The following is a 16,431-nucleotide window of genomic DNA, read 5'->3' on the forward strand; positions in this document are numbered from 1 at the left end:
CCATTCCCTAGTGATGTCCAGAGGAAAACTGCTCTGTCTTCCACACCAACATTCAAAATACTAAACTCTGAGCCAGTTTACCACAAGACATACGTGCTCCGTGGAGAGAAAAATGGAAACTGCATGAAGGAAAACATACCATATCTGTAATAAATAAAGAGGTTCCTACATCCCTCAGTCCCTCTGGACTGGTTCTGCATATCTGTTCTTCTCCCTCCCTCCACCATTCATCCTTGCACAGGCAGACTGTGAGAGAAAATGAATCGATAACTTCCGATTTTCCTTTCTAATAAATCTGGAGGAGCAAGAGAACATTCACTGGGAGAAATAAACAAAACTAGAAAATGACGAACCGACACTTGACTCAGTAACTCTGTCTAAAATATTGCTCCAGACCCCATTTTCCTGGGTGGGGAGAATGGATGTCCAACTAGTTGGATTTATGCCCAGTGTTCTGCACCAAGACTCCAAATGATAACAGCAGAAACATTTCCTGGGTGCCTCTCACCGAAGCTTCTTATGAGCAACTAACTGTAAAGGTTTAATAGTAACTGTTAGCTGCCAATAACATTTTCCATTCCATTGCCCATTATTATTAATTAGGGCCCATTAATATGGGCCTATTATTTTTCCACTAGTTTGAAGCTTTTTATTTTTGTAAAAAAAAAAAAAGACCTACTGGGAAAAAATACTCTAATAGCTGCCAGTTGGTAGAATAGAGAAGAGATTAAACAAGGAAAATACGAGTTACAGTTTGTCAGAATTCAGGTCTCCACATGTGGACAGATGTGGAATATCTGAGTAATTCAGGCAAAACCATAATTGTCTATCTCTGTACTCGAGCTTCTGGCCAAGATAAATGTGAAAGCAAGAGCGTATGGGCTTGTGAAAGTGAATCAGAGGGTGGGGTTAAGAAAAAGGAGGTGCTAGAACCTTTTAAAAATTATTTCTACAGTTAGGAGTTACTTAACTCAGCCACAATCTCTTACAAAAGGAACCAATTGCCAGGTCTGTTCTAGAGGAAGAAAGCAAGGTATGGTAAATATTTCTTTGTTTAAAAATATTTGTTTATGTTTTCCTTATTATGTTTGTTGAAGTGCCTCGCTAAATAACAAAGAATCAAGACTCCCCAAAACAGAAATAATAGATAAAGCTCCATCCCCCAAGAATTTTGTGCAACTCAGACAGATGTAACCCTGAGCTGGTTCAAAGTGTGTCCTGGAAAGAGGGATACGGGGGAGAGTATTTATTTCCAAAGAACTTAGAGAAATTATTTTACTAGGAATTGTGAAACTATGAATGGAATTTCCTGCAGTCACATTCTGGATTTGCTACCCGTGTATCTGTCAGCAAAGGCAAAGAGAAATAGAATATTCTCAGAATAATTGATCCAAAACCCTTCTAACCCTTCAGAAGAGTGGCTGAGCAAAGTGAATTTGATCTGAGTCATTAATGTCTGAAATTAATGTATGCTTTGACTCCACTCCATCCCCAACCAACATCCTATCCTAGCCCACCATTCCGTGGCCCATTGGTTTTCTTTTCTTCCAAAGAATGATCCAAGCTGTAACTTTTCATGAGGTGCTCATCATTAAACACCCTAAACAATTATTTACCTTGAAAAATGGCTTTAGGTGACATGGAAGCACTGTGAGGGCGGTGCCATCTGATGTGCCCAGGTCCACGGTCAGCATCATCAACGTCCAGAGGCCTTGGCTGTCCCCTAGGGCAAAGGGGATGAGGGTCCTCTTGCTCCTCCTTCTCATCCCCATCCCTGTGTTCTTCTTTCTCCTGCTTATCCTCTGCTATTGCAGATCCCTCCCTTTAACCATTAAAATCTTACAGACAGTGGGATACAATGACAAAAGCAATTGTATTCAGCGCCCAGAGAATGGGATGCTCTGATAACTCTAGTGCTCTGACAACTCTGCTGTCAGCTGGCTGTGCATGTTAGTCAGCACATCTAACCTCTCTGGGCCTTAGTTTCCCAGCAGATGGAATGAGGCGACTGCATTAGAGGGAATCCACGGTTCTGGGGCTGATATGCCAGTAGTATATGTATCTCTGATGAGACATTCTGATGAACGACCCTGCTTTCCTTACTTTCACAGCTCTCTAGCTTTGCCCCTAAACCCCATAACAGATTGCCACTTTATGTATCTTACATATATATTTCTATCATTTCAATATTTTAATATTAAATAGTATTTATATCTTTATACATGTAAACTGATATGTTCATAACTCCTGGAAACTGCAAAAGAACAATTCATTCTGAAATTGGCACAGGGAGCTTCTGATCTAGACATTTGTCTCTGGAAAGATCATGATCCAACTCTTGTAGGGAGGATTGTTTTCTCCAAAATCTCATCCCCAAATTCTGCATTCTTCAGAAAACACTTTTGACTGTTAGGTTAAATTTTACTAATGGCTAGTTCAGCACTTCTATACATTTCTTTTTTTTTTTTTAAGGCAAAAAAATGTTCTTGTATGTTCTGGGTACACCTGATAAGTTCATGATGATGCCAACAGAGGATTTAATGGATATCCAGAAGATAACTGGATATTAACCTTTCATAAGAAATTAGCCCCTTTACTAATAGAAAGAATTATTGATTTCAGGAATTTGCTACAAGTAACTAAATTCTAGAATAACCACAAACCTTTGGTAGAAAGACAAAAATCCCAGGCCCAAAGTATTCCTTTTTCCTCCCCTTCATGCTCAATATGGTTTGGCCATGGAGCCAAACATTTTCCACGTGAATGTCATTCATGAGTTCTAAAAAGACAAAGCTTAATATGTTGACAGTAAACAGACCACTATGTGAATGAAGATACCCATAAAGAAAATAGGGGAATTATTTCCAAGATGACACTGGAGCAATCAAGAAAAAATGCCCACTAACAAGTTTCAAACATTTCATGAGGGTGTAGAAATACTTCAAAACTAGACTTGCTGTTTTTCTTTAATGAAATAATGTTGGTCTAGGATTATTATCAGCTTCAGTAATGGTGGGAACTAAGCAGAGCGTGATTTAGAGGCTGAGATAGTGTTTGGTTATGTATAAACCAGTAGCTAGGAGGGATTTAATAGTCTCACTGTTAATCCAAGTCCTGATGAAACCAGAACTTTGTTTACACATGCCTCTCCCTTGATTCAACTGTTTGGCCACAGAGATCCCCTTATTTTTCTAGAGTTAGCATTCTGGATTTCTTAAAGGGCCAGGTGATGTCAGTACACATTCTTTACAACTTTGGCACTAATGGGAGTTTGTAGGCCTAGGAATCTGATTTATTTTTAGTCATTTAACTAGTTTGAGAAATTATTTGGCTAGAAAGTGACAACAAATTGAAGTGACTATTTCTTTGAGAGAGACCCAGTCTTAAGAGATTTAAATTGAAATACCAAGGAAATTAGAGGTGAAATCTAGAAGTTGAATATAATATTTAAAAACATGAGACAACCTGAGTCCTTTTGTTCAAGACCAGTTTCAGAGTGTCTTGGGGGAGGGAGAAAAAAATTTTCACGACTCTACCTCTCTGTAAGCAATTCTCACTAAATTGTGCATGGTTTCAAGTTTAAATAAATAAAAAATGGTGAACAAGTAACAAACAACTGTTTGTAAGTATCCACTTTGTGCAAAGACTGGAGCTAGATGTGGTTGGGTGTACAGAGTAGTGTAAGAAAAAGTTTGCTCTGAAGGAACTTAGCTTGGAGTTGGAAAGAGAGAAACGTATAAAAACACAACTAGCAGTGTGATAAACGTCAAGGAAGCATCAAAAACTGTTAGGGAACTTTGGTAGCAAACATGCTCCTGTGAATAACAAAAAGTCAACAAAAGCTTCCGGAAGAAAAAGAGGAACTTGAACAGAGGGGATTTCAATAAAATAAGGGAGGGGAAAGGCATTCCAGGAACCAGGAATATCACATAAGCTAACAAATCTTTTTGCAAAAGTAAAATCTATCAAAAGGATTATTAACATGTTCTCTATCTTTGTTTCATTTTTCTTAGGTTTTTTCAATGGATGCTCTAGTAATGTCAATCAATCAATTTGCCCTGGAGTTTAGCAAAAAGCTAGCTGAATCTGCAGAGGGTAAAAATATATTTTTTTCTCCCTGGGGCATCTCCACCTGCTTGGCCATGGTGTATCTGGGCACCAGAGGCAACACGGAGGCCCAAATAGCCCAGGTGAGTGGGAAGCTCAGTCATCTTCCATTGTCTTGAAACAAAATGCTTTCTTCACCTCTTATCTTCATTTGCTCCTGAAATCCAAATAGCCCACGTTTTACAACCATACTCTCCTAAAACAAAAGATCTGCTTTAAGACAATTTCCAGACCCTAAAAAGAAATCTGGGAAAGGGAATCAAACGGAAAACGGTTGCTAGGAAAACCATGTAAGAACCCGTGTTCTCCAGCAAAATCGAATGAAGAGATGATGAGGATGTCAAATTTGGTTCAACACCAAAAACGATTTTATTTTTATTGTTAAAATATTTCCAGAAACGATTTGTACTAAGTAATAGAATCAGTCATCATCTTTCTAGTCTCAGAAGGGTTTTCTTGAAAACACAAATAGAAAAATCAAGTGAATTTTGTTCTCATGCATTGTTTGGTTGTTTCCTTGTTCAATTTCTGGTTGTCTGGATGAATCTCAAGAGCCCATTAAGAGTATTAAAATAACAAAATATTGTATCAGCAATTTTCAATTTGTTGTGAGCATCCTCAAAGCAGTGCAGTGTGTGTGTGTGTGTGTGTGTGTGTGTGTGTGTGTGTGCGCATGCACGCATGTATAGCCACAGACAGCAAAATATAAGAAAGCCATATGGGTGTTTGTATGTGTGCATATGTGTAAACATATAAATATAGATGTGTGTGTCTTTTAAATAAAAATAAAAATAGAACAGAGCAAACCAAGCCCTAAATCTTTCATCAATTAAAAGGCCAAGTGACAGAATTTCCACCCACGAGGGTGCCCTTTATGCCAGTGGAAATGGGCACAGCTGGTGATTCTGAGTGAAATAGGCAGAGTATATATTCTGTCAATTTGGGCCCAGGATATCACCCTTATTCTTGCAGTCCATAGGATACTGTGTGGTTTAAAAACAATAAAACTCTGGTTCACAGCAAAATTCTGGCTCAGAAATAGTTAATGACTGGTTAACAATTAAGAAGCATAACAACTGATGTGACAGACTTATCACATAGATTAAGAGGATGGATTCTAATTTGGGCCCATTTCATATCAATATATCACTGGGTATTGCTTGCCCTTGTTTTATTTTAAAGTTATTTAAGTATTAACAGCGTCAGTTTGCATTTGAGATTAACAAATTGCCTACATACTCCTTATTCTGAGCTGGGTCCAGGATGTGGGAGATGAATCATCTTGTTTTCTACTGTCGTACAATTCAGGAGCAATGAGGTCCTCATCCTTCTTGTTAACTTTCAAATGGAATGCTGGCTGAACGCTGAAGAATGTGTTTACATGTCGCGTGGTGGTAGATGGAACTGAAGCATTAAATAAGATGGAAACTTATCTAGAAAGAGCTGAGATGGGTGACTTTTCCAGATCACTGGGGCAATAGTGGCTTTTGCTTACATTGCTAAGTGATGGTCTCAGCTGAACACCTAGCCTTCTTTTCAAAACAACCATAGGTAGAAATGAAACATGGAAAACAAGGGAATTTTACTTCTAAGAGTTCTTTAATACTTGTTCTAGGACATTAAGGATGATGTTGTAAATGCCTTACTTTTAAAATTTATTTAAAAGCAGCTCTTGACTTCCTGTATCAGCTCAGCTAACACACCCCTGAAGTCAAATCAGGGCCCCCTTGGTTCACTGATCCCATGTCCTGTAGCCGTAGGAATGCCTGACTTGCATTTCCTGATGTGCATTTCGTCTGATTAGTCTCTGCACTGGGCTCTCACATACCGTCTTTTTATTGAAATTACAGGTGCTTCAATTAAGCAGACAGCAGGACATCAAATCTTGTCCAGAAAGTGAAAAGAAAAGGAAAACGGTATGTTTTACATTTTAATATCCATTTGATGATTAAGGAGAAAGCTCTTTTAGCACACATATATTTCAGTGGCTAATTTAAGCAACCTTTAACAGGCAAATTTCCTTAGAACTATATATTAAAATTGTAGAAATTTTTTCAGGCTACAAAGTGGGCACACTTTCTGGAAGGGCCACATTCTTTCCTCTGATCTCTTCTCCTTTTCTTCCCTTTCAAAACGGCTCCACTTTCAAACTTGTTCTTGACTGCCTTTGCAAACTAAGTGTGAAGAAAAAAATACCCTCAATGACTTAAATTCTTGCACTGATAAGGGTAAAGAAAACATTTTTAACTACCACGGAATTGTTTTCAACTTTTGTTGGCAAAACACCAAATCATTTTTCATTTAGGTTGTTCACATATAAATAGCTCCTATTCAACATTTGTTATTTGACTAATAATCCCTTTTCTTTTAAAGGAATTCACCTCCCACAAGGTTGAAGAAATACACTCTGATTTCCAGACACTTATCTCAGAAATCAACAATCCCAGCCATGCTTACATACTTAGAACAGCCAATGGGATATATGCAGAGAAAATGTACCCATTTCTCAAGGTAAGTGCAAACAAGTTATTTGAGCTGAATGGAAAGAAACAGCCGTGGGAGATCAATAGACCCTTTGTACATTTCTCTAGGGAGCCCAGGGACAAGCAATGTGGTCAGCACTTCTGGTAAACAGCCATGTCAACCAATTGATACAGTCATTGAGCGTCTATTTGTAAAGGAAACCAGCAATGGGTCTGAGGCCTGATGTAGTGATCGTATCTTTGTGCCCATAATAGAGGGGCACGCCCCATGGCGTGGCCGCTGAACACACACAGAAATATGGTTTATATAGTTCCTGGGCAAACATTTGTTTCTTGGAAAATGGAGCAAAATGTGCAGAGTGACTCAGGAGGGTAAATCTGAAGGAGCAGAGGGTGGTGCTGGCCGCGGGCGTGCTGCTCTGGGTGCTAAGGAGCAAAGCCGACCTTGGGATCAGACAGGCCAGTTCACATTATGACTTGAGAGGCTGAAGGAAAGACTCCTGACATGGAACATCAAAGGCCCCTCTTCTCGGACGGACGGCGGAAACCCAGCAGTGCAGACCACTTCGTCCTCCGTGCGGACTCCAGGGCTGCTCCGGGTGTCAGCCTGAGCCGGGGCAAGCATTTACTCCTCTCATGTCCGTTTAGCGTGTCCTTTGACACATCTCAGGAGAGAGCAGGAGGCCGCAGGTCCCCAGTGGGCAACGAGCAGGGCAGCTGGACAGGGCAGAGGGATAGCAATGGGGATGAGAAGGCTTCACCTGCGCCCCAAGCAGTGTTATCCTGGTTCGCACCCAGTGAATTCTGGGAGCTCAGGGCCTGGACTTTGTTATGACTAAAGACCTAAAAGCAGCCAAATTTGGTCTTAAAGTGATTTTTATTACTGGCAATGTCGTGGACTCGGGTTTTATTCAAGGGTAGGAGAGATAATTGAGCTGGGTGGGCACTTGGGAATGAGGATGCAGACACAGAATGATGCGCCTTTAAGATGCCCATGAGTCCTGGATGTGCTCAGAGAGGGTGATCCGAACACCCATGAGTCAAGACAGGGCACGGTGCCTTGTGAATTGTTAACTTTTCTTTTTACTAGATTATAAACTAAAGAATTTAGACCTCATAATCTTCAGGCCACTGCCTGGTTGCAGAATTAACTCACAGCTTTTTACTTTACACAATTCCTCCCTACAGTAAGCAAACTGAAGCCACACCAGAGCTGTCCCCTGTCCCCAAGGCGGGTGGTCTCACAAGTGGTGACCTGGGTTACAGCCGACTTCTGATGACTGCCCCTGGGGTGAACACTGCAGGCCTGCAGCGACGCCGCCCAGCTTTTTGTCTCAGAATTTCCTCAGAGGAAGCCTTGACCATGCTTAGAAAGGCATCTTTCCAGCAGCAGATAGTTTTCCTCAGGGTTTCCTTTCCTCAGGTTCTCGGGCATTTAGAATCCACACCAGGCAGCTGCCAGACCCCAGGCCTCACTATAGTTCCATCTCTGCCACAGAAAGCCAAGTTCAACTCCCAACATCTCTTGGCCACAGGAGTCACTCCTGAGATTCGGGGGTCGCTCTCCCTGTTCATTCCAGCCCCATGTCCCAGGCAGGCATAACAATAAAAGCTGCTGTGGGAGGCAGGCCTTCCTTCTGCGTGAGGAGTTCTGCACGGCCCACCAGTGCCCAGCTGACTTTAAAGAAGGGGGTGGCTAGTTTTTGACCATGTCTGCAGTGGGCAGAGAAAGAAGGGAGCACTGGGGTGGGAGTTTGCAATTGCTCATCTACCTAGTTTTTAAAATGATCTAAAATAGACTTGATTTCTCAGTTTTGCACAAACTCTACCAAAGGAGATTTTACCCATATATTCCAGAAATATTTAGAAGACATGAAGACATACTTTGGTGCAAAGCCACAGTCTGTCAACTTTGTAGGAGCTTCAGATCAAATCAGAAAGGAGATCAACTCTTGGGTTGAAAGCCAGACGGAGGGTAAGCTTTTATCACGTGCTCGCCAGGGTGTTTTCTCCAAGCATCATTTCCTGGTTTGGAATTTGTGTTTTATGTAAGTGTATGTATTTTGCAAATAGAACTGATAGAACTGTGGACACATTGTTAATATTCAGCACATTTCTTTCTCATTATGCCCATAACTTTTAGATTCACTGCTTTCTAATAAGTCTTATCTAGAACATTTAAGCCAAGCCACTCACTTTACTAAGCAGACAAGAAAATGATCATGTCCGCTAAATCCAAAGAGGATTCCAAGGGTAAAAAAGCAGGGAACTGCAAAAAGAAAATTTGGAAGAGTGCTGCATTTGTTGTTTTCAAAGGAAAACAGCTACTAATTAATAACAAAAATGTAGCATTAAATTTGCTATATAATCTTAAGTAATTTTCAAAATAAGGTCATGTATTAGAGGAAAGGTTAAGCTGCTATAACAAAAAGACCCAAAATACAGTGACTTAATAATAAGATAGGAATTTACATTTCTCTCACCAAGGAGTCCAAAGGTGGACACGCATTTCTGTTCCATGAGACCTCAGAGAGATGCAGGCTGGTGGGTCAGCTCCACCATCCTCAAGACGCGGCTGTCAGCTCTAAGTCTAAAGTGATTCTGGCAATCGCCAATTTTAAAGTCAATGGGGAGAAGCCCTCTTTGCTTTTAAGAGGATGCCCTGAAAGTTTCAGACATTAATTCCACTCATATCCCAAACTTAGTTACATGGCACATTCTCTGCTTGGGTGACAATTTGTCCTACTTTGCCTGTTGCCTGGGCGTTTCTGGTTTTAGCACATAAAGTTCTCTCACTCCTAGGCAACCTGAGATGGTTGATCACCCAGACTTGGTGTAATAAAGGTCTGTAAAATGTAATTTTTAGCTGGGTGGCCATATAATGTAAAATTTGAAGGTTCTACTTCTAAAAGGATAGAGTACAAGGATTCTCATGGGCAATTCAGCAGCCTTTTTATTATAATCTTTATTCTAGCAATTAGGAAGCTGAAGCTCAAGAAAAACTCATGTTTAAATCCTCATAAATAGGATTCAAATTTAAGTCAGTTTAGCTCCAAAGTCTGAACTCAGTTCAACACACCATGTTGCATTTTAAGTTGATATGTTTACTGCTGGTCCATTATATCTCACAAAGAAATATAAAAGGTATAGCCATCAATGAATATTAGTAATTAAGATGTTGCTTTTCATCAATAATATGGAATGTTTAGGTGACACCCCAGAACTTCAGACTTGACTATATGTACCTGCCAGACATACTTGCTGAGGGTCCCACATATTTAAACTCAACATACCTAAAGCCATATTCAAAATGGTTTTCCCACACATTGCCTTCCTCGAACGCTCATTCTCCTCTCGGCGAATGGGTGGGGCACGTCGCTATCACTTGCCCATACCAGGAATGTGCCAGGTGCTCTCAATTCTCCCCTTTCCTTTGCCTCTTCATTTATGTTTCTGACTCATCTTTCTTTTGAAGTCTCTTCTCCCTCTGCTTTTAGCCTTTGACATTATAAATCTGTATTAATACAAAAACCTGCCTCTAAGCTTCCTCCCCTTAAATCCAACCTTCATTCATTTAGGCACAAATGGTGTCCCTAAAGTACAAGGTAGACCAGATGTACCGTGTCACTTCTGTACTCAGAACCCATATGGTGTCCATGACCTGCAGGATGAACCCCCCAAACGGACCTAGGAGGCCCAGCTTGACCGTGGAGTTTGCCTGTCTCTCTACTTGAACTCTTTGTCATTTTCTGACTCAAAAGACTTCAGGATTTGTAAGTGACACAGAGTCCTCTGAACCCCCTGTATCACCTCACCACCCCATGTAGTTATTCATGCCACTCCCTCTATGTGAAACACCTTTCCCTGCCTGCCATTCCCAGCCCCTCCATGGCCAGTGGAGAACTTTCAGGGCTTCACTCAGGTATAATGTTCCCCAGGAAGCTGTCGGCTCCCAGCATGGGCTAAGAGACGTCCCGTTGCTCACTGTGGGAACCTTTACCTGGACACTTAGCACACTGTTACTCGAGTTAACTGCTGAGGCCTCCCCTGCTGGACTCCAGGACTCCAAGTGCCGTGACGCTGCTTTAATCAGGTTCACCTTTGAATCACCTGCCCCGACAGGCCTGCTCATAGTAGTTGTTGAGAGCATTAACGTTTACTGAAATGAATTGAGGAAGTTGGCAGCCCTAAATTCTCAGTTCCTTTTTCACTGAATGACAGACTCAAAAGCTAGGGCGAGGCCAAGAGCAACCAGAATTTTCAGTTTTTTATGTTGTTCTGAAGTTTCAGTATTATTTCTAGGCAGATGTCTTTTAAAAACTTTTCAGAAATTCTTCCTGGCAGTCTTTAAATCTAAATTTAAAACTCTTTCACTGAAGGAAATTACATATATTATTTATTTAATAATTTATTCTCTTCACTTTCTCCAACACAACTCACAACAGTAGTATTCTCACAAAATGCATCGCCCAATTATTACTTTGAGAAAACCTCAGACAAATCTGAAGTGAGAATTGAGCGCCGTGCTACAAACTTCTTCAAAACTGTCAAAGGCAGAAAGACAATGAATGAAGAACTGCCCCAGATTCAAGGGGACAAAGATGAAATGACAGTTCAATGCAATTTGAGATCTTGGATTTACATCTGGCCCAGAAAAATATCTTTATTGGAATAGTAGATGAAATGTAAATAGGATCTATTAACAGTATTCTATCAATGTTAACTTCCTGGTTTAGATCATTGGCACATAAAAGAGTCATCATTTAACAATATTTCATAACCATCGTTTTTGAAAGTGTGTCCTATCCCCAGGATGTAACAATATCATTTGAAATCTGTCCTTTTGCTCTTGTAGGAAAAATCCTGAATCTCCTACCTGATGATGCTGTGGATTCTGTAACCAGGATGATTCTGGTGAACGCCCTTTACTTTAAAGGAATCTGGGAACATCAGTTCTTAGTTCAAAACACCACATTAAAGCCTTTCCAAATAAATAAGGTAGGAACCTTTTAAGAATCAGCATACGGGTTTTTACATGGCACTGCAAAAGAGATTCTATTTCACATCCACTCTGCTTTCTCAATATATGTTTCGGTAAACTATGCCTCTTACTAGGCGGGGATGGCTGCGCCAAAATGCCCCTTCCATTGTTTTTCTCTAAAAACAGACTATTCACATATTTCATCACTCAGTCCTTGCGACAACTACAGTGGAGTAGTTATTAGATTCCTTGAGGCCCCGCCTGAGTTAGAAGTCCATCAGATCCACAACCCCAAGCTCTTCACTGTACCCTCTGTTCTTGCTCTAGTAAGCCGGTCCTATCTACCAAGCTCTCACCCTCCCGTAAGTAAAAGAATTAAAACTTAACATTTTCACCTCTTCCAGTAAGGTTTTTCTCTGTTAGGACACACCTACTTGCTTTTGCAGTAGGAACCACTGTAACAAAAAGGCAGTCCAACACATGTTACATACCGCATAGGTACCCTAACCACCTTGGAAATGCCTGGCATCCCACCTGTTCATCCCTCCCTCCAACTCCCTGTCAATCATGGACCTTTTCACTGTCTCTATAGTTTTGTCATTTCCAGAATGTCACACAGTTGGAATAGTATAGTATGAGGCCTTTTCAGACTGTTTTTTTCCACTTAGCACTGTATTTACAGTTCTCCACGTCTTGATCATTTCGCTTTATTTCTGAATAATATTCCATTGTCTGGATGAACTGCAGTTTGCTTATCCATTCACCCACTGAAGGACATCTTGGTTGCTTAAGAATCCAAGGTAATTGTGAATAAAGCTGCTATAAATATTCATGGGCAAGATTTTTTGTGGACATAAGTTTTTAACTCATTTTGGTAAACATTCAGGAGCACAATTGCTGGAGCATATCTTGATACGATGCTTAGTTTTGCAAGAAACTGCTGAGTTCTTCCAAAGTGGCTTCCATTTTGCATTCCCATTCACAGGGAATGACAGTTCCTGTTGCTCCACATCCTTACCGGGAATGGATACTTTCAGCATTTTGGACTTTCAGCCATTCTAATAAGTACATAGTGGTATCTCATTGTTTTGATTTGCAATTCCTGACTGACATATGATTGAGCATCTTTTAATATGCTGTCTGTCTTCCCTTGATGAGATGTCTGTTCACATCTTCTGCTTATTTTTAACATTGGTTCATTTGTTTTAATATCACTGAGTTTTTAGGAGTTTTTTAAAAAATAAATTTTGGATACCAGCCCTTTATCAGGTATGTGTCTTGTAAATATTTTCTCTCAATCTGTTGTTTCTTTTCATTCTTGTAGTAAATTTCAGTTATTAAAATACAGAAATGTTAGCGTGTGAAATACGCCTTACTCATTCAGTTTCTGAATCATTGGCATTTACATAGTTTGCATAAGATTATACATTTCTAAAAGTGTTTGGCAGACTCCAGCTAGCTATGTTTATAGAAGTTGCCACAATAGTGTCCATGTGAAAAAGACACTCCCACATTACCTATTGGTGATGTTGTCCAGCAGAACATACATTCCAGAAAGCCAAGTCTGAATAATTGATTCAGCATTTAGCATCTCTGCTAAATTCCAATTTTTGCCAGTGTCCCAGACTACTGGGAACCAGTGAGCAAAGAAAGTTAAGGATTCAGTGAATCACTTCCTCCGTGACCTTGCTACTTATTTTCTACAGACTACAAGCAAATCAGTGCAAATGATGTCCATGAAAGAGAAACTTCACATTTTTCACATAGAAAAGCCACAAGCCACAGGCCTTCAACTCTACTACAAGAGCCGTGACCTCAGCCTGCTTGTACTACTGCCGGAAGATACCAGTGGGTTGGACCAGGTAAAGACATCAGTCTGTCTGATGTGCAGATGGATCATGTTTACCCCCCCGGGGAAATGGTCTCCCTTTTCTTGAATTCCTACAGAGGAAGGCAACCAACATGCTTTGAGCCCCATGTACTTCACCTTCACAGTGTCATTTGCCTTTATAAAACTCTGTAAGGCTGGTATTCCTCAGAAAGTTTAATTAGACTATAGACATCTCTAGCATCAGGTAGCCATATAAACAGCTACAGAACAACGCACACACACATCCTTTGTTAGTCACAAAGCTGAGTGGATTGGCTATATAATCTTTCAGTCAGTTTAGGTTTTTCTTTCTCCTCTGGTAGGAACCACCTCAATGGAATTCATTTTTAATCACTTGCATTAATCTAGCCTCAGGCATACAATTTTAAACATTAAACTGACTTGCAAAACCGTAAAAAATGTTCACTGAAATAAACAGTCTTTAGGAGAAATAGTCTGTTATCAGTACCGACTTCAAAGATTATTTAAGTTGTATATCAGTCAAATTTCTATGAAGCCTGACATAAGTTTGGTCACACCATGTTTATGAGCAATTTGCATGTCTGAACTGAACATTAACTTCTCATGCAATAGTGGCTGGTCTTTGCACAATGCCTAACTTTTTGTGTGTGCCAGATTCTCTATAAGTTTCCATAGCCCTGCTAGAAAGCAGAAAATATTTCAGTATTACACTGTAAACTTTGTGAAGCTGGAGAGATGGTGAAAATAAGACCCAGTGTGGGCACTAAAATATTAGGATCACACCCTTATAAGACAAGCTTTTCTTCCTAAAAGTATAGGTTCCTGGGCTCAAGATATTATCACATTATGAATGTACACCATTTAAAAATACGCCATTGACAGCAATGCTTGGATCTAGAAAACTCTCAAAGTAGCAAAAGCATGTGCTTTGAAACAAACATGCAATTAAAAAATAAAAAATTTTTTCTCATGCATACATGCACATATGTGCAGATATATATATACTCAATATTTCAAAACTTATAAAGAGGAGAAAAACATCCCTAGAGCCACTATTAAGAAGTCATTATTCTTAAGACTTGGGGATTTTCCTTTATTTTTTTGCATAGTTTATAGTTACTAATTTCATATGGTTATAGGATATAGACATTTTCTCTCAGATTTTGTTTTCAAAGTACTGTCTTCCATGTTAATAAAACAAATGTATTCTGTACCTTGGCATAATTTGTCACAGAGTGTATGCTTTTGTGTAGTGAACATCTAAGTGTGTGTGTGCATATATATATATTGATATATTTGCATGTGCAGTGTATGTCTTGCATGCTGTCATAGAAGTACTTTATTTTGAATGAAGGTATAATTCTTCTATATCCTGAGAATTCACAGACTGCAAAACGAAGACTCTGTAGGTCAACAGTGTGAAGGATCTTATTACGCAAAGAATTTCCAAACGTGTGTGTTTTGTTACCCTGGGTGATGGAGTGACCGTAACTCATCTATGTAATATCTAGAGATTTCACTCAAGCAGTCTTTCTCACTCCCCTTCGGAATTGCTGATCCTTCTTCCTTGGTTCCAATCCTGCAGCTGGAAAAGGCCACCACCTATGAGAAGCTGAACGAGTGGACCAGCGCAGACATGATGGAGTTGTATGACGTGCAGCTCCATCTTCCTAGGTTCAGGCTGGAAGAGACTTACGATCTCAAGTCAGCACTGAGCAGGATGGGGATGAGTGATGCCTTTGACCAGAGCAAAGCTGATTTCTCAGGAATGTCTGCAGAGAGAAACCTGTATCTGTCCAATGTTTTCCACAAGTCCTATGTGGAAATAAATGAGCAAGGCACAGAGGCTGCAGCTGGCACTGGGAGTGAGGTGGGTTTGAAAACGAGCCTCCCATCCATTGAATTTAATGCAAACCACCCATTCCTCTTCTTCATCAGGCACAATAAAACCAACAGCATTCTCTTTTATGGGAGGTTCTGCACCCCCTAAACCTTGTATCTCTCTCATCAAACAAGACCATCTTATGGTATAAAAAAATGCATCATAAGAATGAAAAACACAATTAAACATCAGTTTGTAGCCTAGATCTTTTTCATATTTGAATATTAGCAGATAAATCTTGAAATAATGCACTCTAATAACCCTATGGTATCTATATAACTTGTAGAACGGCAAGTTTTATTTTTACCATTTAACATTTTGTCTTACTGTGACTTTTATTTACGTCTCAGAAATACTGAATGTCTCACAATTCACGAACTACTTGGCCACCGTGTTATCATTGACGCTGTATTTCATATGCATCATTTAGTGAAGACAAATCTTTGTAAAGGAGATAAATTGATAAGCAAGAATTTTCCCAAGAATGTAGTTTCAATAGTTCACAAATTACCACTGTAAAATTAAATCTCCCTTTCTGCTATCTGAATATTTAACAAACACTTATGATGTCGACATCAATGGAAAAAACAAAAAACCACAGAAATCCAAACAAAATCTGGAGTGCAGTTAATAGCAATGAACCAATGTTGGCTTCTTACTTTTAACAAATGTATCATGGTAATGTTGGAGATTATCATTAGGGGAAACTGTGTTACTACCAGATAGAGTTCCCTGTATTACCTTTGCAACTTTTCTGTGAATTTCAAAGTTCCAAAATAAACATTTTATTAAAAAATAATTGTGTGTAAAGCTGTTGTACTAACATCCCTGCTTTTAGAAATCATATAAAGTAGAAGAATAAATTTCTAATTTATATAAATGTATATTATTGGTTATAAGAAGGTATTTTTAGTAATATTGAATCTCCATACATTGGCTATGTTTTTCTAACTAATTTAAAAACGTTCACACACACAACTATTTATTGGTAGTCTCATTAGCTGTTACGGTCATTTTAGAGGCCGATTATATCACACTGTCTTGCTTTCTTTCTATTCATCTAATAAAATGAAAGACTGGATCTGACATGAACCGTTTCTAACTCGGTTTAAGAATATGTGATTTC

At 39.5% G+C, this 16,431-nt stretch overlaps 1 protein-coding gene across 1 annotated transcript; it reads left to right on the forward strand.

The window, feature by feature from the left end:
* The first annotated feature begins 903 nt into the window (after window positions 1–903).
* SERPINB10 (serpin family B member 10) lies at window positions 904–16,104 on the forward strand. The gene is made up of 8 exons (XM_037015479.2): window positions 904–1,033; window positions 4,014–4,190; window positions 5,958–6,023; window positions 6,481–6,618; window positions 8,448–8,565; window positions 11,446–11,588; window positions 13,278–13,433; window positions 15,009–16,104. The coding sequence occupies exons 2-8, from the start codon at window positions 4,023–4,025 to the stop codon at window positions 15,411–15,413; spliced, it is 1,194 nt and encodes a 397-aa protein (XP_036871374.2). The 5' UTR covers window positions 904–1,033; window positions 4,014–4,022; the 3' UTR covers window positions 15,414–16,104.
* Window positions 16,105–16,431: the final 327 nt, after the last annotated feature.

Source organism: Manis javanica, chromosome 9, assembly GCF_040802235.1.
Source record: "Manis javanica isolate MJ-LG chromosome 9, MJ_LKY, whole genome shotgun sequence".
NCBI lineage: Eukaryota > Metazoa > Chordata > Mammalia > Pholidota > Manidae > Manis > Manis javanica.

Coding starts and splice junctions, on each gene's coding strand:
- SERPINB10 (XM_037015479.2), top strand. CDS start 4,023: ATGGATGCTCTAGTAATGTCAATCAATCAATTTGCCCTGGAGTTTAGC. Junction 4,191..5,957: donor CGGAGGCCCAAATAGCCCAG/GTGAGTGGGAAG, acceptor TTGAAATTACAG/GTGCTTCAATTAAGCAGACA. Junction 6,024..6,480: donor GTGAAAAGAAAAGGAAAACG/GTATGTTTTACA, acceptor TTTCTTTTAAAG/GAATTCACCTCCCACAAGGT.